At 42.8% G+C, this 22,004-nt stretch overlaps 1 protein-coding gene across 1 annotated transcript in view; it reads right to left on the reverse strand.

Moving 5' to 3' along the window:
* BLM (BLM RecQ like helicase) overlaps positions 1-22,004 on the reverse strand; it is a 1,689,823-nt gene that overhangs the window by 1,207,666 nt on the left and 460,153 nt on the right. Inside the window, exon 8 of the mRNA XM_044077719.1 lies at positions 5,495-5,704. Within this exon, the coding sequence (XP_043933654.1) occupies positions 5,495-5,704 (210 nt within the window). The remainder of the gene's footprint in view (positions 1-5,494; positions 5,705-22,004) is intronic.

Here is a 22,004-nt window from a genome sequence, read left to right on the forward strand (position 1 = left end):
AAGGAGACAAACAACTGGTCAGATTGCCTATGACCAGCAGTTCGATGAGTATAAAAATGTAATTGTCTGTGCACATCCAAGGAATGCAGTTTATATTCTCCTTTGTTCTGGTAATGGGGAAAGAACACGGGAAGATTAATAGATTGATTAATATTAGCTTCTGAAGACACCTTAGGCAGAAAGGACGGATTGATCCTGAGGTAACCTCTATCTGGATGGAAGGATAAATACGGCGTCTTAACACATAGAGCCTGAAGTTCAAAGACCCTTTTAGCTGAAGTAATGGCCACTAAGAAGGCCGTTTTCCAAGAGAGATATTTAAGATCAACCGTGGCCGCCGGCTCGAAAGGGGGGCTAGTCAAGGCTTGGAGAACCAAAGACAAATCCCATGGGGGGTAACTACCTCCCTGACTGGAGGCCTGAGAAGGAAAGTACCCTTGAGGAAAGCTTTACAAAGCTTAGCAGTCATCAGAGGGCCTGATTCATGCCCTACATGATAATGCAAAATCGCTGCCAGTTGTACCTTGACTGTAGAGCAGCTAGCCCCTTGATAAAAAAGGGTAGTTAAGAACTCCAAAACCGACGTGAGAGGCGCCGTGAAAGGATCCAAGTGATGGTGTTCCGCTCAGATTGAGAAACGTTTCCACTTGCTTCGGTAGACTCTTCTGGTGGAAGGTTTATGTGCTGCTACTAGGATGGCTTTGACTGGTGAGGAGACTCCGGGAGTCCTAATCAGGAGTGGAACTGGAGCAACCAAGCCGTCAGCTTGAGGTTGACCAGGTTGGGGGCCGGGAGACCCAGAGGGTGGGTAATGAGATCCGGGAGTGGATCCAGAATCCATGGTGGATGAATTAGGTGAGACCACAGGTACGGGAACCATGTTTGACGAGGCCAGAATGGGGCAATGAGGATCATTTTGCTCCCCAGCTGACTGGCTTTCTGTAGGAGTTTCAGCATCATGGGCAAAGGAGGATAAGTGTAAAGGAGACCGGGAGGCCAAGCATGTACTAGAGAGTCTCTCGGGAACTCTCCCTGAGGGGGAATTAGAGCGAAGTAACTGTTGCATTGGTATTTGAAGGAGAGGCAAAAAGATCGCAACAGGGTTGCCCTCCCATAGGGCAAATATTTGTTTCGCTACTAGAGGATTGAGAGACCATTCGTAGAGAGTCAGAATCGAACGACTGAGCCTGTCTGCTAGGATGTTGGACCGTTCCAGAATGTGCGTTGCAATAAGAAAGCGGTTGGTGGAAATCGTCCATTCCCACACTCTCATGGCCTCGCGACAAAGGGGATAAGACCTGGTTCCCCCCTGTTTGTTGATGTACCAGACAACTGACATGTTGTCCGTTTGTACTGCAATTGTCCCAATCGGTAGAAGGCTGTGAAGTGCCTGCAACGTCAAAAGCACCGCCCTCATCTCTAGGACATTGATATGCAAGGAGGTCTCTGTTGTTCCACGTGCCTTGGACCATTCTGCCTGAATAGTGTCCCCCCCCCCCCCCCCGGCGAGAGGCATCTGTGGTCACTGTGACGACGGGGGAAGGCATCGAAAATGGTCGTCCCGTGTGGAGACTCGGGGACCGGAGCCACCACATGAGCGACGTTCTGCAAGCCCTGCTTAGGGGAATAGGATGGGACAGGGGGTTGCGAGACAGGGACCATTGTACTTGGAGGGTCCATTGCAGTACCCTCATATTTAGGCGGGCTAGGGGTAGTAGAGGAATAGCTGCCGCCATGGACCCTAGAGCCCTCAGGATCAATTCCGCAGGTGGAGCAGGAAGAATGAGAATGGCCTTGACATGCAACCTCAGGTTCTGAAGCCGATCGGGAGTTAAGAAGGCAAGCATTATCCTGGAATCCAATCTGGCCCCTATAAAATCTATCACCTGTGAGGGGACTAGAGAAGATTTGGTCATGTTGATAGTTAACCCTAGATGTGGAGCAAGGTCGAGGAAGTAATCCCTGCCTGAACAGAGCAGATGCCTTGTTGGGGCAATGAGGAGCCAGTCGTCCAGGTACGGAAAGACCTGAATTCCCTGAAGCCTCAGGTGGGCCGCTATGACCGCCAAGACTTTGGTGAACACCCTGGGGTCTGAGGTGAGACCAAAGGGAAGGGCCCTGAACTGAAAGTGACCGGCTCCCAGCCGGAAGCAGAGGAACCTCCTGGAGCATCTGTCCACTAGGATGTGGTAGTACGCATCCTTGATGTCTATCGAGCACATCCAATCGTTCTCCCGTAATAGGGGGAGAATAGATTGTAAGGTGACCATTCGGAACTTTTCTTTGGGTACTGCCAAGTTCAGGAGAGAGAGAGAGAGAGATCGAGAATGGGTCTCAAGTCCCCTGTCTTTTTTGGCACCAGAAAGAACCTGGAGTAAAACCCCGATCCGAACTGATCTGGGGGGACGGGTTGGATGGCTCTTTTTTGTAAAAGCTGCTGAATTTCTGTAGCAGCTGCCTTCCTCTGATTGGGTGGTACGTCGGGGAGGCTTCTGATTTTGGGGGTTACAATAAAGGGAATTTGGTAACCTCTGGATATGATGCGAAGCACCCAGTGATCTGTTATGGACTCCCACATTGCTAGGTGCTTCGAAAGATGCCCCCCCGACTGCCTCCAGAGTGGAGCAGCCGGGCAACCCCTCACGGGTTCTGCGTGGGCCTCTCAGAGAAGAGTTCTCTGGACCCAAAGTTTCTGGGACCCCCCTCTGCCTCTTGGGCAGCGTCCTCCCAAGTCCTCCTCTGCCACAAGAGGACTGGTTGTCCAAAGCAGACCGGGACTGATACGATTTTCGGAACCACATCTTCTTCTGACCCTTTTGGTTCTTAGAAAAGGACCTCTGGGGAGCAGAGAAGCGGACTCCGACGGCAGACGTCTTCCCATCTTTCTCACTCTGGACTAAAGTGTCGCGAACGGTTTTGCCAAAAAGTGCAGAACCATCAAAGGGGGTATTCGCGAATGACGCCTTAAACGGTTCCGAGAAGTCACAGTGTCGGAGCCAGGCCGGACGCCCGATTACCAGGCCGGCTCTAGCGGCTCCTTCAGTGGTGTGTGACAAGAGCAGCATAGAGGTGTTAGAAACTGAACGTAGAGTAGACATTCGGGAGGAGTACAGATGCTTGTCTCCTTCCGACATGGACTCTGGGGGGGATGCAGCGTATTCTTTTATTAGATCCCGCTGCATCCGGATGACATGTGCCATATATAGTTCAGCGCTCTCATGGAGAAGGTTGCTGAACTAAAGACCCGCTTCCTCAGGTGGTCCATCGCTCGAGAGTCCTTACTCGGCAGGTGGACCGCAGAGCTCTCCTGAGCCAGCTCTCTCTTGGTGGCCGCCGCCACCAACATGGCATCCACAGGGGGATCTCTGCTCCAGTGGGTTCTCTCAGCAGGGGGACTCAGGATCCTATCCGGGCGCTTGGGGATTGGCTCCACAGTGTCCGACTCCTTCCAAGCCCTGGTGGAAATAAGGTCCACCAGGGGGTCGGGGGGGAGGGGACGCCCAAGAGGTAGATGGCCCTGCTTCGAATGCCTCTAGGAATATGGACTCATCGGAGGAAGCCTTGGGGGCAGACCACCGACCCCTAATCCTGAACATCTCCATGATGTCTCCAAAGGAGACATCCTCGGGGGGTGACCTTGGGGAGCCTTCCCCTTCATCTAAGTCCGTATCTTCGGTAAGGGACTCAGGGGAGTCCATGTGCCTCCTCTTACACTTGGCTTTGTGAGGGACCTCTTTGGGGGGGCTGTCCGAGGAAGACTCACCAGCAATATCACGTTCCGCAGGAACACCCAGAGACGTTGACGCAGGCTGTCACGAAGGCCGGGTGGTGGGAGCCCGGACCAGCTGAGAGGGAGTGCAGGGAGGAGCCGAAGCCAGAACCGGGGGTCCAGATACACTCAACAGTGCCCTCTCCACCACAGCGAAAGCCGAGGGGGAGCTACTCTCAATAGGCTCCGAGAGTCTGCTCCCACTCTGATCTGAAGCGAGGACCGGATCCGGGGCGGAGACCCTCAGATCCGAAGGACCTGTGTGCTCCGACCGGGACAGAGCCGAAGTCACACAAAGTCCCTTGGATCCAAAGCTCCGCCCACGGCTCCGAGAGGTCGGAGCCGACAAACTTGAGGGACCAGTTGGAGCCAAAGTAACTAATACTGTCAGCTCCGACACCCCCCCCGGATCCGACGCGGCTCGGCTCAGAGTGCTCCGAACCCGGAAAGCGGGACGGAGAAGGAGCGATTGGGGCAAAAAATGGGGTCGAGGTCCCCCCCGGAGGGGGGGAGGCAAGAGCACTCCCATCTGCAGCTGGGCCTGGATGAACCTCCTCATCATCCGGTCCATGTTTGCATCTGACATACTAAATGTAGACCTCGACGAGGCCACCGAGGCAGACCTAGAGTGACGCCTCGATGACCTCGACGGGGACCGGGTTGCCTCCTCCCCAAGGTCCTGGTGAAAAACAAGGGTACCGGAGCCGAGGAGGAGGCGATCCAGAAACCCTGGATGGAGAAGCCCGCTTGGCGGGAGGGGCCGAGGAAGAGTCCTCGGCCCGCCGCTTATGGTGCTTCTCCTTCCTTTTGGTTTTTCCGGCCTCCCTCTCCTCTAGAGCCAAAACGGGAGGTTGAGTCCCGACCGGAGGAAGGGAGGCAGGGGTGGCTACTACCAAGGACCGGGTAGAGGCCCCCGAAGAACCGGAGGTCGGAGCCGAGTCCGGGGGCAAAAGGCCCACCAGAATCAGCTTCGATCTCCGGTCCTTAAGTGCCCTGGGGTTGAACGCTGCACAAATCGTGCATCCCGAGGAAAGGTGTTCAATCCCAAGGCACCTAACGCACTGGATGTGGCCATCCGCCGGTGAGAGCTTATGGCCACACTCGGTACATTTTGAAAAGATGGCTTTAGAGGCCTCCGACATGTTGAACGGAAAACACACTCACTAGGCCCCTAACACACCACAAACACACACTACGGACCAGCGAGGGTAGGGAGGAAAAAATTTTACAACAAAAATAGATATTTAAGAGGGAACCTAAACAAACTCACACAATCACAGAAGTACAAAAATTGTAAGATTTTTCTCACAAAGAACCTCCGAATTGCCAGGAGCTCAAAATCCAGCTTGTTGGCTTGAAGCGCGGCAAACTAGATCTGGGGTCAGTTAGGGTTGGCAGGGGATTATGGGTAAAGGGAGGAGCTAGGAACTCGGATCTATGCTGTGGTAAAAGTTGCCGGTTCGGATCCGTATCCCAAAAGGTTGCTGACAAATGAAGTTCCTACTTCAGATGAAATGTTAGGAAAACTGCTACATGAATCCTCTACGAAGATTGCATTTCCTTTAAATCTAGCGAAACTATAACTTCTGCATTTATCTATAAACAGCAAAGCAATTAACTTCTCCAAAAGAAAACTTTAGAAATTAAGAAGTGATCAATTTAAAATCTGGTTCAGCCCTGCAACAAAAGTTATGATTGTCTGTAAATGAAAATAAAAGTGAATACCAGTCGGCATTAAAATGAAACAGTCCTCCCCCAACATTGCAGCATTGATTGCTTCTAGCTGATTTGTACGAAACTGGTGTAGACCAAATTTTTTATGAAAAATCTTCATCATTTCCTTAGAATGTAAGAAACCAAATCCTTTGAATTGCTTGTGTGCAGGGTTCTCGACTGAAGAGAGGCCCAATTTGTTTGTGTCTTTCAATATTTTGTCTAAAAAAAAAAAACGTACTGTTAGCACAACCTATTTTGACACACTATCACACCAAAAATTTGATGAAGTTTATGAACCATGAATTTTGAAATTTTAATGCATTCCTGCACAAAAACAAAGTTAATAAGTGAACAATCTGAACAGACAGCATGTTACACACTGACAAGATAAAATTAAAGTTATGCACTTACCATAACACTGGATCCATTTTGTCCTAGTCTGTACGACAACACTATCAGGCTACACACCTGTCAACCACTGAATGATAAAAATCATACCACTGGCCTTTAAGTATCCTGGCCTTTAAATATCATAGCAGATGGTAAAAAAAGATGAACTTCCCCTCACCATGAAGGTGGGGACAAAAACTTCCAAAAAAATCAACAACTGTAGGACTGCAGCAAATAACTTGTACAAACTTGTTGCTACAATCCTACAAGTCGCAAACAGCCTTTGGGGCTTCTGGCTGCACTGCTGAATGAACAGATATCATATCTGCTTGCATTATCGGTCCATTTTTCTCTTAACTATCCTATTGGACTACTGAACAGACCGATAGTACAGTGCAGCTAGAAAAGTGATTTTAATGCCAAATAATGGTTGCTGCAGAGGAGTTTGTCAATATGTTTTGATTAAACTCACCAGTGATTAACTACATTACATTACTTTATATAAACAAACACACAGGGATAGACAGATGAGACAAACACGTACAATAACAGGTAGAAAATAGGAGTGAGGATCTAGCTCCTGCTGTTGAACTGCGAGAAAAGGTAATTTGGCAAGAGGAAGGAGAGGGATATCATGTTGAATAGACTAGAATGAAAAGGATACAGCAGTACAGATAAGTGCATAACTTTCACATCCTATTTCATCCTTACTTTCCGACTAATAGGATTAAAACCCAATCTACCTTGTTCTTGGGTGGCATAACAGGATACCTTTCAGAAACAAAGCTCCAAGGGAAGTTCTAAATCAGGATATCCCCTCAAATTTATAATGCATAGCAAAGGTATGCAACATAGACCATGCTGATGAGCACAGCTTTTCCTCCACTGAATAAGGCCATGCAGTTCATCAGAGATCTAGTCAAATAAGCTTCTGGTTTAGTAGGGAGAGTCTGTGTAAAGGGAATGCAGACAGCCATATGTATACTGTTTCCTTAGAAACCTTTTCCCCATTTTGTTTTGAGCACATGAAATTAATTGACAATCTTTCCTAAAGGATTTGGTTCTGTGAAGATAAAACCATAGTTACCTATGGACATACAATATGTCTAGCAAATACTCTCCTATATAAGAATAATTGGGGAAGTAAACTAGCAGATGAATTGGATGATTCAAATTAATTTCTGAAGCTACTTTTGGAATGAAGAATGAAATTGTTACTGTGACCCTATCCTTATAGAACAGCAAGTATGATGGAATGGAAGACAAGGCATGAAGTTCAGAAATCCCCCCGGATGAAATAATGACAACCAAGAACAGTTTTTCAAGACAAAAAATTTAAATCTGCCAAAGCTTCTAGGACAAAACTAAGGTCCCACAAAGGAGTAGGATATTTTACAGGGTGACACGAGAAATAATCCTTTTAAGGAAGGCTTTGCACAGCTTATATGATTCAGGAAACCATGAAGGAAAATTGGAGACGGAAACCAGTTGCACCTTTATATTCGAAAAGAAAGATCCTGCAGAACTTGCATAGTAAAGGGTAGAGGGCAAACTTAATACATCAGAAATGGAAGTAATGAAAGTGTCAGTCTTTATAGACACCCCAAACAGAAAATGTTCCCATTTATTTTGTAACACTACAAGCATAGTGCTTCAGGGATGCAGACTAAATTAGGAAATGGAAGGGTCCATAGCCATTATTGCGAATTGCTTTTGCTTCGGGCACTGCGCGGCAAGAAAGACTGAAGAAAATGGCGTTGGCTGCATATACCCCTGGCGCACTGACGTCAGGGAAGAGGCGACAGCAACCGACGCCGGACCAGGACTTTGGAATTCAGGCCGACTGTGGGTAACTTGCCAGCAGGATAACCAAAGTGTAATGACTGCAACAGTGAAACACATTGAACATCCATGTAGTCAGCTTGAGGCTGACTGGAGTGGTTAAAGAGAAGAGATGACCTGGTTTCAGTCTAGAAGCCAGGGAGGTGCCTTCAAGTGAGGCCTGAACAGACAGGCAATAAGAAATACCATTGATTTGCACGAAGATGCTTTCTGAAGCAATTTAAGAATTAGGGGACTAGGTGGGAAGGCATACAGAAGACTGGTGGGTCACTGAAACTATTACATCCTGTGATGACTACCTCTTTGGGGATATCAGGGTGAAATAGTTGCAGAATTTGGTGTTAGAGGGGAAAGCAAACATGTCACAGCAAGTCTGGCCCTATTGACAAAGTCTACTGAGCCAATGCAGAGTTGAGGGAACACTCATGCGTCCTCAGGAATGACCTGATGAGCCTGTACACTAGGTAGCGGACTCTTCTCAGGATTTATTTTGCATTAGAAAATGATGCAATTCCATTGCCCGCTGTCATACCCTCATAGGGTCACTGCAAAAGGGTAGGACTCTGTTCCTTCCTGATTGCTGATGCAACAAACTAAAGACATTTTTGTTTGAACAGAAATCAGTCTAAAGGGAAGGAGGTCCTGGAATTCCTGCAACTGTGAAAGGACCACATTCAACTCCAGAATACTGATGGGAAAATTAGACCCTGTGCCCAAACTCTTTGGACCATGCTCCCCCACATCAGAGAGGAGTTAAAAGTAATCACTACTGCTGAGGCACTACAATAGTTTTCCCAAAAGTAAACAGATGGGGGATGTTAGCCACCACATTAAGTGACCTTTGCATGTTGGGAGTTAAGTGTATCAGCAGTGATGGGAGATCCAACAACTGGGACCACTGAGAAGAGAACATCCACTGGAGAATTCTCATACGGAAATTAGAGTGGAAGTTCATAAAAGATGCTACCATGAGACCTAGTATTTTAAGAACCAAGGATGCAAGTTGTCTTTTTGTAAGAGAAGCTGCAGTTTCCTCAGTGGTGTGGATACTTTTGAGTGGTAGACTTTTTACCCAAGATAGCAACCAATAAATTTTATCTGTTGTATAGGCTAAAGACATGATTTTTCATGACTGATGGATAAAGTTAAAAGATAGACAAGGCTTTAAGAAGTAATCTCAGGCTAAATGTAAGGACTCTATGCTTGCTGCAACAAAGAGCCAATTGTCTAAATATCGAAAGACAAAGGCCTCTATGTTGTAGATGTACTGTGACTACTGCTATGCACTTGAACACCAGATGAAGAGTGGCACCTGTGACGAGATTGAAGAACAAGGCTGTAAAATGGTAATGACCGGCTCTCAGCATTAAGTACAAGAACTTTCTGGACTTAATCACGATCTTTTAGTGGCATTAAGCATCCTAGCACACAGTCATTTCCCTTGGGTTATGAAAGAACCTCAAACTGCAACCATTCGGAATGGGGACTTTTTGACAAACAGATTTACACCACAGAGATTCAGAATTGGCCTGAGGTCCTTGAAACCGAACATACTCGGAGTAGAAGTGCCTGAGGTGTAAGCACAATCATAGCCAGCCGCACAGAAGACAAGACCTCCCTCCCTTACTTGTTGACGTATATCACTTCTGCAATCACCTGGAGAAGTTGCATAGACATGTACTACATCCCAGCCACTGTGTCCTTAGGAGAAAAAATTCAGATGACAAATACTGCAAGGCTAACTGGACTGAAGTTTTCTCGTAATATTTTAACAAAGGACCATGGGTAGTCAAGGTGATCAATTAAATCAGCAAAATAACTCACGAGCTAAGCTTACCCATAGTGCCCCTCTCTCTATCACCTCAGATCGAGTTTGCCTGTAAAAAGAAAAGGGAGAAAGCGGAGACTTTATCTGAGCAAATTCCCTATTCTGAGGCTAAGACCAAATCCGAACCTCCAGGAGTCTTACGGAGGGGGTAGGAGGGTGGGTTGTAATGAATGAATGAAGATGAACACAGATGGAACATTATGGTAAGAAAATAACTTCATCTGATGCTGTTAATCTTCATTCATTCATTACTGATGGGACAGGGTCCCTAGCTACGTTATGTACTGGGAGGCCCTATGGAAGGACATTCCTGAGCACCACTGAACCAAAGGATGCTCTCCTCCTGGAGACCAGGTGCAACTTATGAATGTTAAAGGTATGAGGAGTAGCCCATATTGCTGCCGCACAAACATCATCCATGGAAGCTCTTGAATGGATGGCAACTCATTGCAACTGATCTGGTTGTTTGCGCCCTTTGACCTTAGAAGGTAGAAGAACTTTGTTTTGTTGGTAGGTAAAGGAAATACAATTGCTCACCCATTTAGCTAAGGTTACTTTAGAAACAGATTTTCCCCAATGTTGGTCTTGAGAAGGATACGAATAATTGGTCAAATTTTTGTGGTGATTTAGTCCGCTCCAAGTAGAAACATAATTGTCTGTGCATATGAACCAAATGCAGGCAATATTCTCCTTTATTAGAAAAATTGGGAAAGAAGACTGACAAGGTCAATTGTTTGATTAATAGTCAAATCCGAAATAACCTTGGGTAGAAGAGGATTAATTACTACGGAGTGATGTTCTGTCTTTATGGAAAACCATGAAAGGACGCTTTATGCACAAAGCTTGTAGTTCAGTTATTCGCCTTGCTGCGCTAATAGCTACCAAGATTAGAGTTTTCCAGGATAGAAATTTTATATCACAAGTGGCAGCAGGCTCAAAAGGAGGACGAGTCAAGGATTGTAGAACTAATGTCAAATTCCAAGGTTTGATTGGCTCTTTGAAGGGTGATCTAATGTGCATGACACCTTTAAAAAAGGTTTCACAGAGACTCTGCGATATCAAAGATGAGTCCTGGAAGCCATTGTGGAAGTCTGAGATAGCCGCCAGGTGTACTCTAATAGTGGAAGCTGCCGTTCCCGAATTAAGATGATCTGATAAATAGTCCAGTACAGAACTCATTGAAGCCAAGAAGGGGTAAATTCTTTTCTCTTGAAACCAAATTATGAATCTCTTCCATTTGCTTATATAAAGTTTCCTGGCGGATGGTTTGTGGGAAGCCAGAAGAATTTTTCGTTCAGGGGAGGATACATTATTCTGCCTGGCAATCAGTGGAAGTGGAGAAACCAAGCTGTCAGCTTGAGACTCTATGTTTGGATGGATCAACCCTTGCGGGTGCGATAGCAATTCTGGAGTTGGATCCAGAATCCACAGTTGGTCGAGTAGGTGAGGCCAAAGGGAAGGAAACAAAGCTTGTTGGGGCCAATAGGGGGCAATGAGGATTACTCTGCTTCTCAACCGAAAAGCTTTCTTTAGGAATTGTGGATCAGAGAAAGAGGGGGAAATGCATAAAGAAGTCCTGTGGGACAATCATGTATTACAGCGTCCCTCGGGGACTCCCCCGAGGGGTGATTGGGACAAAGCAGCTGCTGCATTTGTGGTTTGTGGGGGATGTGAACATCGTAGCAACGCTGGCACCAGTGACTGAAGATCTTCTCTGCTACGAAAGGGTTGAGGGACCACTCATGAGGCAGAAGAATGCATTTGCTCAGCTTGTCTGCAATTACGTTGGAATCCCGGGAATGTGTGGTGCTATCAGAAAGCGGTTGGAAGATATCTCCATTGCCAAATTCTTGTGGCTTCTTAACACAACGGGTAGGATTTGGTTCCCCCTTGTTTGTTGATATACTAGACTATGGACATGTTGTCTGACTGGATAGCAATTGTCCTTGACAGGAGGACAGACTGGAATGCTTAAAACGCTAGAAGCAATGCCCTCGGTTCTAGAACACTGATAAGCAGGTTGGCCTCAATGCGGGACCAAATACCTTGGACTGTCTTTCCCTTGAAATCCCCCACCCCACACCATCAGGGAAGCTTCTGTGGTCACTATGGCCTTGGGTTGAGGAGGGAGAAGGGACGACTCCATAGATCTTTTTCTGGCTTCATTCACCAAAGCCAAGTTTGCATCGATTTGTTATGTGGATCTGAAAGGACATAGGATTAGTTATAGGGTACCACTGTGCAGGTAAAAGCCATTCTAGGAGTCTCATGTGTAGTCTTGCTAGGGGAACTATAGTAATCAGTGCTACTATTCATCCTAGCAGCTGAAAGGCTGCTCAAGCTGAAACCTTGTCCTGAGAGAGTATCACCCGGAGTTGAGACCTTAGTCTCTGTAACCTGTGAAGTGGAAGGGTGACTAAGCAAGTCTGAGTATCAAATGCTGCCCCTATGAATTCCAGATTTTGAGCAGAAATCAATTTGAATTTTTTTATTGAGATACCAAAGGATTTTGCTAGCTTTAGGGTGTAATGTAAGGCTGTAATCAGCAGATGCTTGGTAGGGGCACAGTAAGGAGCCAATCAGCAAAATACAGAAACACCCGGATTCCTTGCAGTCTCAAGTGAGCTGTTACCACTGCCATGCATTTGAACACTCTGGGGGCCATAGAGAGACGAAAGGGCAGCGCTCAGAATTGGTAGTGATTGGCTCCCAGACTGAAGCGGAGGAATCTCCTGGAGCATTTGTCGATTTTCATGTGGTAATATGCATCCTGAAGATCTATCGAGCACATCCAATCATCTTTCTCCAGAAATGGAAGGATACACCGAACAGTGACCATCTGGAATTTTATCTGACAAACTGGTTTAGGATGCTGTTGTTCAAAATTGGCCTCCAGTCCCCTGTCTTTTTTGGCACTAAAAAGAACCTTGAGTAAAATCTGGATTCTGCCTGGTCTGGTGGGACTGTTTGGATGACTCTTCAGAAGTAGCTTTTTTATTTCCTCAGCTACTGCTTCCCGTTGACTGGGTGGGAGGTCAGGAATTTGCCTTTGCTGCTTCGGGAAAGAAACAAAAGGGATGCGATAACCTCTGGTAATTATAATCTGCACCCAAGAATCTGTTAAGGATTGCCAGGCAAGATGGTGCAGAGAAAACCGGCCCAGAATGCTTCCAGAGGAAAACAATCAGGCCACTCTTCAGGAGCACTGATAGAGCTGTCCAGAGAAACAGTTTCTAGACCCCTGACTACACAGACCCTTTCTGCCTCTGGACAGGCGTCTTCCTGATGAGTTTCCCCCTCTGTCCCAGGGGGAAAACTCACCATGTGTTGTGGAAAGGACACTGGGCTTTCCTGTACTACATCTTTCCACTCCTCTGATTCCTACAGAAGGATAGTTGGGGAGTAGAAAACGACATGCCCACAGCAGACAGGGTCTTGCCGTCCTTTTCACACCTGGCTGTGTCTTTTACCTTTGGGCCAAAAAGAGAGGAAGCTTCCACAGGAGCATTGAAAAAGGAAGACTTAAAAGGGTCCGCAAAATCACATAGGTGCACCCAGGTGTGATGTCTCATGACAACGCCCGCACCCACTGCTCTAGCCACCCATTTGGTAGCATGACGAATTATATATGGACTCCAGGGAGGCAAGCTGTGAGGCGACTTTAGCCACAGCAGGTACCCAATAAAGGCAGTCTCACGATATAGTTTCACCTGGTTTATTAACAAAAAACAGGATTGAGCACTTTCATTTCCCTCCAGGAAACTTCATCAGAATCATAATACCAATTGTAATTGTAGTTTAAATAACAATCAAGGTCCTCCCATTGGTCAACCTGAATAAAAACAAGCAACAGAGACAAACTTCAATTAAACATTCAACTCTTGAAACAAATCAAAAGCACAAAAAATATATGTGTGTACATACAATAAAAATATAAACATATATGTATAAATGTATAAAATGCATGTGTGTGTACATAATTAGAAACATGCATAAAAATGCTTAAAAATACGTACATTATTTTCATACTAAAACCATAGTCATGGCCAATTTTAATATGGTCACTTTAATTTATCATTTATTTTAACTTGTTTGCTCTAAGTTTTAGTGCTGGTAGTTACATCCAACCGTAACTGCCATATAAGCTCTCTAAATTCCAGTCTACTTTCCCAATCAACCCCCCCCCCCCCCAATCCTTTGGAACTCTCTCTAACACCCAAAATTTGAATTCAGCATTCCTACAGTGCAATGTTTGCCTAAATAATGCATTGGTCTCTCTCTCTCTTGTTTTACATCATAAGTGTGTTCGTATATCCTTTGTCTCAAATGTCATTCCATTTTACCCACATAGTATGCCCAACATGTGGTACAGTAGGCAAGATATACAAACTCCCTTGTTAAAACAAGTGTGGTAACCAGTAGCCCTTAGTGTAAAAGGTATGGTGGGGAGCAACAAATTGTCCTTATTGGAAATAAAGGTACACTGGGAACACCTCCCACACCAGAATGTTCCCTTAGTACAATCCATCCTAACCTCTGATTTTTGCCCACATTTCTCCAACATATCCTTAAGGTTGTTATTCCTTCTAAAACTGTATGTTAATTTTCTATTAAACATATCCAACTTATTGGGCATTCTTTTGAACATTTCCCACACATTATTAATGGTCTTTTTTATCCAAATAGTTTCCAGGTTACAGGTAAGGACTAAATAGGGTGTTTGACTGTTTTGAGAATCTGGTGAAATTTGTGTCCCTAAATCACCACTAAGATTTTGACTTGTGGTGATATCATCCAAACCACCATAGGTAACAACCTTAGTTAAAAAAAGAGGGACTTATTTCGTACCATAACCCCTCATAACTTCCTCTTTAAGAGGATTAATATTGTCAGGGTAACCCCGTTCTGAAAAAAGCTGATGCACGTGTTCCAATTCATTGAGAAAATCTATCTGTTGGGAAGTCATCCTAGCCACCCTAACCATTTGCTCTATTACTATGTTCTAATGTAAAGGGGGGTGGTTGCTGTCAAAATGTAGGTATGAATTGGAGAAACATTTTTTTCCTGTATATTTTAGACAACGCTATGAAAAAGGATCCTTTATAATGCACACATAGAAATAATGTACCTCACTGACACTGAATTTGTGGGTGAACCTCAAAACTTCAGTACTGCTATTTAAGTATTCAAAAAAATTGGGTATAACATTATGGGGTCCCTTCCATACTACAAATATATCCTCCAAAAAACGGAAACATCTTGCTATATGACAACTAAAAACTGAATCCAACACAAAATGCTGTTCTCAATATAGCATAACTATATCAGCAAAAATGGGTGCTCAAGAGGCTCCCATAACAACAACATCTAACTGATGATAGCATTCCCCCTGAAAGAAAAGAAAATTGTTCTTAAGGACCAGTTCCTTATTTGGACAAATGCAAGCTAATGAAATCTAAAATTCTTAAATATAAGAATTTGAGTTTGGACAATTGTTTTTTTATTGAATGTATAAAAAGGAAACACATACCTAAGGGTCTTAGGTTAAATAGGTTTCCGAACAACACTGTTATGGGTTTGGAATTTTACAAAGAAGTTGATGAAATTTTAAACAACTCTGGCATAGCTCTTATGAGAGCAATCGTTAATAACAACATGTTAATTGACCAACTGAAATGTGAGATAGGTTAAACAATGAAATACACAATGATTTACTTTTTACAGTACAAGAGAATAAAAGGGATTATTTTATTGTTTTAAATGACAGAGATAAAGTCATGGCCAAGAATCATAAAAGGAATGTTCACAAATTAGATAGGGACGACCAGGCATATAGGAATGATCAGGCCTACACGGTAGGGCGACCTATTAAAAACAGATAGGAATTTTCAAGGGAGAACGTCTTAATTTTGGTTATAAATGGGAATTTTCCCAAGAACAGGGTGGCACTTTACACCATATGGATGGGAATAATTACAATTACCATTACAACAATCACCATCACGAACAAGTCAATAATGATGGAGACAGACAGACATGTTATCCCCTTTAGGCCAGGAGGGCCTCAGGAGATCCAAGACATTGCAGCCAACATATGCAGAAGCAGCAAGCGACTATTACCCCAGGTATCAGGGGAATCGCCACCATTAGATCAGATGGATACAGAGGTACAGGATGCTTCTAGAAATTAATTGACCATTAATTATGGGAATATGTCACAAAATAACTACATTATTATGGACAATTATGTGACACAGTAATTTTTTCATTTACAACTATACCGACAAGATTATTAAGGATAGTCATTCTTTAAGAAGGGCTTTACCTCCGCCCCTACCAAAAAAGGTGATCTAGTTAGAACAGTTATTGACATCAAACTATTTACTAGGAAATTAAATTTGGATGTGATGTTTGCCAATGATTCTGGTTCAACTACTGTTTCAGGTTGTTTAACTAGGAAGAGTATTTACAATCCTCCTTTGCACAATGATATTAACAATTTTGAGACAGTGGTCATTAAGGAAGTAAGGAACAAGTTTTATAACAACAAATACTTCCATAGTAAATTAAATCCAGAAGAAAAAAGTTCTGGAGGAATTAACACACAACCACTTCAATGCGAGGGTGATGAAGCCAGACTGGGGGGGGGGGTGTTTGTCCTTATGAAAAATTGGAATTATACAGCTAAAATGATGGATATATTAAATACAGATGGACGATATACGGTTGTACCTAGGAATGAACTTCACATAGCCTATAAGAAAATAGACCTGATTTTAGAAAACAATTTCCTACAAGGGATTATAGATGGCAAACTGTATAATTTTTTAAAAGTTGAAACACCATTTGTCCCAAGCATTTTTGGAATTCCCAAGGTTCACAAGGACAACCAGGATCCCCACCCCCCCCCAGACCTATAGTGACACTGGAAGGATCTAAAACCCAACCTTTGGCCAATTATGTGGATACAAAATAAAAACCATTCTACAAATCATACCTCCACATCCTAATTAATTCTTGGGGAATTTTTTAAGTAAAATGGGTCAGCTTGAGTTCAACCCTGATTATTCATTTCTCACCATTGATGTGAAGGATTTGTTTTCAGTTATTCCTCACACTACAGGGCTTGAATAGTTTGAACACATGCTAATTGAATTTAGTTTTCTGGATCGCAACACATTTAGAACAGTATTGGAAAATATGGTACTGGTCCTTAAGAACAATTTTCTTTTCTTTCAGGGGGAACGCTATCATCAGTTAGATGGAGTTGCTATGGGGAGCCTCTTGCGCTCCCATTTTTGCTAATATAGTTATCCTATATTGGGAACATTTTGTGTTTGATTCAGTTTTTAGTTGTCATATAGCAAGCTATTTCCGTTTTTTGGATGATATATTTGTAGTATGGAAAGGACCCAATGATCTTATACCCAATTTTTTGGAATACTTAAATAGCAGTACTGAATTTTTGAGGTTCACCCACAAATTCAATGTCAATGAGGTAAATTATTTAGATGTGTGCATTATAAAAGGATCCTTTTTCTGAGTGGTGTGTCTAAAGTATACAGGAAAAAATGTTCCTCCAATTCATACCTACATTTTGACAGCAACCATCCCCAGTTACAGAAAAAGAACACAGTAAAAGGGCAAATGGTTAGGGTGGCTAGGATGACTTCCCAACAGATAGATTTTTCTCAATGAATTGGAACACGTGCATCATGAACTGGAACACGTGTATCAGCTTTTTTCAGCACGGGGTTACCCTGACAATATTATTAATCCTCTTAAAGAGGAAGTTATGAGGGGTTGGGGTACTAAATATGTCCCTCTTTTAACAAAGCTGGTTACCTATGGTGGCTTGGATGATATCACCACAAGTCAAAATCTTAGTGGTGGTTTAGGGACACAAATTCCACCAGATTCTCAAAACAGTCAAACACCCTATTTAGTCTTTACCTATAACAAGGACACTACTTGGATAAAAAAGACCATTAATAATGTGTGGGAAATGTTCAAAAGAATGCCCAATACGTTGGGTATATTTAATAGAAAATTAACATACAGTTTTAGAAGTAATAACAACCTTAAGGATCGTACTAAGGAAACATTCGGATGTGGGAGGTGTTCCCAATGTGCCTTTATTTCCAATAAAGGCAATTTGTTGCTCCCCACCATACATTTTACACCAAGGGCTACTGGATACCACACTTGTTTTAAAAAAGGAGTTGCCTACTGTACGACATGTTGGGCATACTATGTGGGTAAAACGGTACAACATTTGAGACAAAGGATATACGAACATACGATATAAAACAAGACAGAGACCAATGCATTACTTAGGCATGCATTGCACTGTAGGAATGCTGAACTCAAATTTTGGGTGTTAGAGAGAGTTCCGAAGGATGGTGGGGGGGGGGGTGATTAGGAAAGTAGACGGGAATATAGAGAGCTTATATGTCAGTTACGGTTGGATGTAACTACATGTCCTGGATTAAATGACCATACATAGTTAATTCCAGCACTAAAACTTGGAGCAAACAAGTTAAAATAAATGATAAAGTATAGTGGACACGTTAAAATTGGCCATGACTATGGTTTCAGTATGAAATAATGTACATATTTTATGTACATTTCTAATTATGTACACACACATATATGCATTTTATACATTTATACATATGTTTATAATTTTATTGTATGTACATACATACATTTATATTTTTGTGCTTTTGACACTTAGAATTTTGTTTCAAGAGTTGAATGTTTTGAATGTTTAATTGAAGTCTTGTCTCCATTGGTTGTTTTTATTCAGGTTGACCAATGGGAGGACCTTGATTGATATTTAAACTACAATTACAATTGGTATGATTCTGATGAGGTTTCCAGGAGGGAAATGAAAGCGCTCAATCCTGTTTTTTGTTAATAAACCAAGTGAAACTATATCGTGAGACTGCCTTTATTGGGTACCTGCTGTGGCTGGAGATAGTTTTGGATTACTAATTTATTCTTTCGCCAACTTTCCATCTTTTTTGTTGTGTGCCAACTTTGTCTTGTACCTCATCAGATACTGCTGCTAGTATGGTTCCCAAGAGTTCTGTGATCAAGTCTCTCTGGAGATGGGTAAAATGTGCCAAGTAATTCAAGGACCTAATGGCAAAGGTCGATAAAGCATACACCCAACTTCCTTATTCTGTCCATCACCCAAGACTCCCTGTTTGGAGGATAGAAAGAACTCCTCTCTTTGGCTAGTTCTTTCCTACTGGCCGCCACCACGGTAAGCCTTTGGACCAATGGGGTTGTCTTCCAGAGATGAAAGAATTTTGTCTGGTCTTTGGGAAATAGGTTCAACGGTGTCAGGATTCCTCCAATCACACTGCACGATGAACTGAACTGGATCTGCAGGCGGGGTCACCCAGGAAGTAGAGGGTTGAGCACAGAAAGCCTGCAAGAACACAGATCCCTCAGGGGAAGGGTTGGTGGGCTTCCAGTCTCCAAACAGCTTTAAAATTTCTAGCACGTCTCCAAAGCAGACATCCTCAGAGGGTGACCATGAGGACCCTTCCCCCTCATCGTAATCTCTATCTTCAGTAAGGGATTCTTCAGGGGAATCTACTTGATTCCTCCTGCACGATCTCTTACGGGGTACCTCCTCAGCAGGGGCATCTGAAAAGTACTCGAGTGATTGCCCTGTGGAAGGGTACCTTGAGGTTTCCGTGCTCGATGTCCCACAACAGTTGATTGTGCCAGCTGCGGCTCAGAGGACATGTATATGTGGTATTCCGGTGCCAAAGGAACCAGCTGCGAGCCTGGAGAGGCAACTGCCCTCTCCATCACCTGGAAAGCAGGCCCGCCTGAAGAGGGATAGGAGCCAAGAACTAAAGAAAACAAACCTTGGGACGGGGGTCAAACACCGCTCCAATGAGCGCATCCCCAGGGAAGGGGCCACGAGAGAACTCACTGCTACCAAGACAACCGGAACCGTAGTAGACGGCACCGAAAAAAAAAAACAGATGACGTACTAGGGGTCATGGTGCCAAAAGACCAGTCAAAATCATGAGTATGGGTTAGCTCCAATATAGTAGAGGACCAGAGGGTAGGTTCCGAAGCCATGGTAAGGTCTACCAATGGAACAGAAGAAGCTGGAACCAGGATAAGTCTCGGCTCCAAGGGGGTCGAAGGAGGAATATGTCAGTCTGTGGAAAAAAATCCTCAGCTACGGGTGGGAGGATTTAGAAGGGGTTGAAATTCCTCTGGTTGCCAGGAGCTGATCAACAAGTCTCACTACATTGAGTTCTGAAAGGCTCCTGGAGGAGAGGGTTAACATCCCCAACAGAGAATCAGCATGTTCTAGAAAGGGACTCAACTGTTGTCTGAAAAAAAGATTCAGCCAATGGGGAGTATTGGTTCAGAGATAAGATTTCGACCTTTGGCACCGTGGTCAAAGGACCAGTAGGTTGTGTAGGAAGGGGGTACTGACCTGAATTGAACAGACTTTTTGGTGGCGACAGGGGCATCGGCACTGTAGCAGAGGTTGATACCGTAGGAGTTGAAATCTTGGACAGTTCCGTAATGGAGGACAGCACCGTACAAAGGGTTTGAGGCACCAAGGCAGAGATTGTAGAAGTCAGTTTAAGTTGTTTTGCATTTGGTTCCACGGGTGACTTAACAGATTAAGGCTCACTGGTATGTGGAGAGGAAGGTATAGATTGACTCCTCTTTTTAAGTTCCTTTCTAGGTGGGGCTGAGCCCTCCACTTCAGAAAGAGCCTCTGCGAAAGGAGTTTTTAGGAGATTTTCAATATTAACTTATTCTTTCCCTCTGTCAAAGTGTGGGCACTAAAGCCCTTACATAAGTCACACGGGGGTTGGAATTTCAAGTGCCGTATTCCGAGACAATAAACACAGGACAAATGTCCATCAGAATTCGGCAATTTCCTGTCACACTGATCGCATTACTTAAACCCGGTTGTCTCCTTATTATCAGCCATTGTGAATAATTCAAGTCACAAATCAGTAATCCAGAAAAGGCCCTGTGAGAAAATCAGTATATGAAGCAGGCACACCCACACACACAGTCAGGAAACAGAAGGATTTTATTTTTTGTTTTTACCAACGATGCTCATGAAGAAATACCCTACAGGTAAAGGGGAGGGGGAATACCAGCAATGCTATTAAAGACTACCACAGAAGGAAGGAAGGCCTGTGCCATCAATGGTATAAAAAAATACCAAAAATTGGTAAAGAAAAAAGTATCACTCAAACAGGTAGCAAGAGTAAGCAAACTATAAACGACTACTATTAAAGGTATAAAAATTTCAAAAATAGAGAAAAATTATTTAAATTCAAATAAACATTCTAAACCACTTAGCTTGAGAGCTGGCCAGACGCGTCTTGATACTCTATGCGGCAAATGAGATCTGAGATGAAAGAGAGGGGCACTATGGGTAAAGCTTAGCTCAAGAGTTTTTTGGCTGACATGAGCTATTTTAACAGCCAACTCGGGACCGAGGATGAAACTGACACCCATCAGTAATGAATGAATGAAGGTTAACATCATCAGATTGTATATTATGTATGTATGTATGTATGTATGTATGTATGTATGTATGTGTGTGTATATATATATATATATATATATATATATATATATATATATATATATATATATATATTTATCTATATATCTATATATATATATATATATATATACACACACACAGACACATACAAATTATATATGTATATATATATATATATATATATATATATATATATATATATATATATATATATATATATATATATGTGTGTGTGTATGTATTTATGTATATACATACATATATACACACATACATATACATATATATACTTATACATATATATATATATATATATATGTATATTTATATATATATATATATATATATATATATATATATATATATATATATATATATATATATATATATATATATATACATATATATATATATATATATATATATATACATATATATATATATATATATATATATATATATATATATATAAACCATACATATATATATATATATATATATATATATATATATATATATAAAGCATACATATATATATATATATTTATATATGTATATATACACACATATATATATATATATATATATAAACACATATATATATACACAAACACACACACACACATAAATATATATATATATATATATATATATATATATATATATATATATACACACACACACATATACACACACAACTTTTCAGGCTTGTTGGCTGTTGGTGAAGCACCCACCAAGAGGATAAAACGCTGAGAGATGAAAGGAGCCACTTTTGAGACTAAGTATTTTTCCTCTGTTTATTTGCTAAGTTTTTCTGCATAACCGCCTATTTTGAGCATGTTCTGGCTTGTTAAATTTGATTTCTGCATTAGTAACTGTATTTA

The sequence above is a fragment of the Protopterus annectens genome, chromosome 7.part0 (assembly GCF_019279795.1).
Source record: "Protopterus annectens isolate FY-2018-M chromosome 7.part0, PAN1.0, whole genome shotgun sequence".
In the NCBI taxonomy this organism is placed as follows: Eukaryota; Metazoa; Chordata; order Ceratodontiformes; family Protopteridae; genus Protopterus; species Protopterus annectens.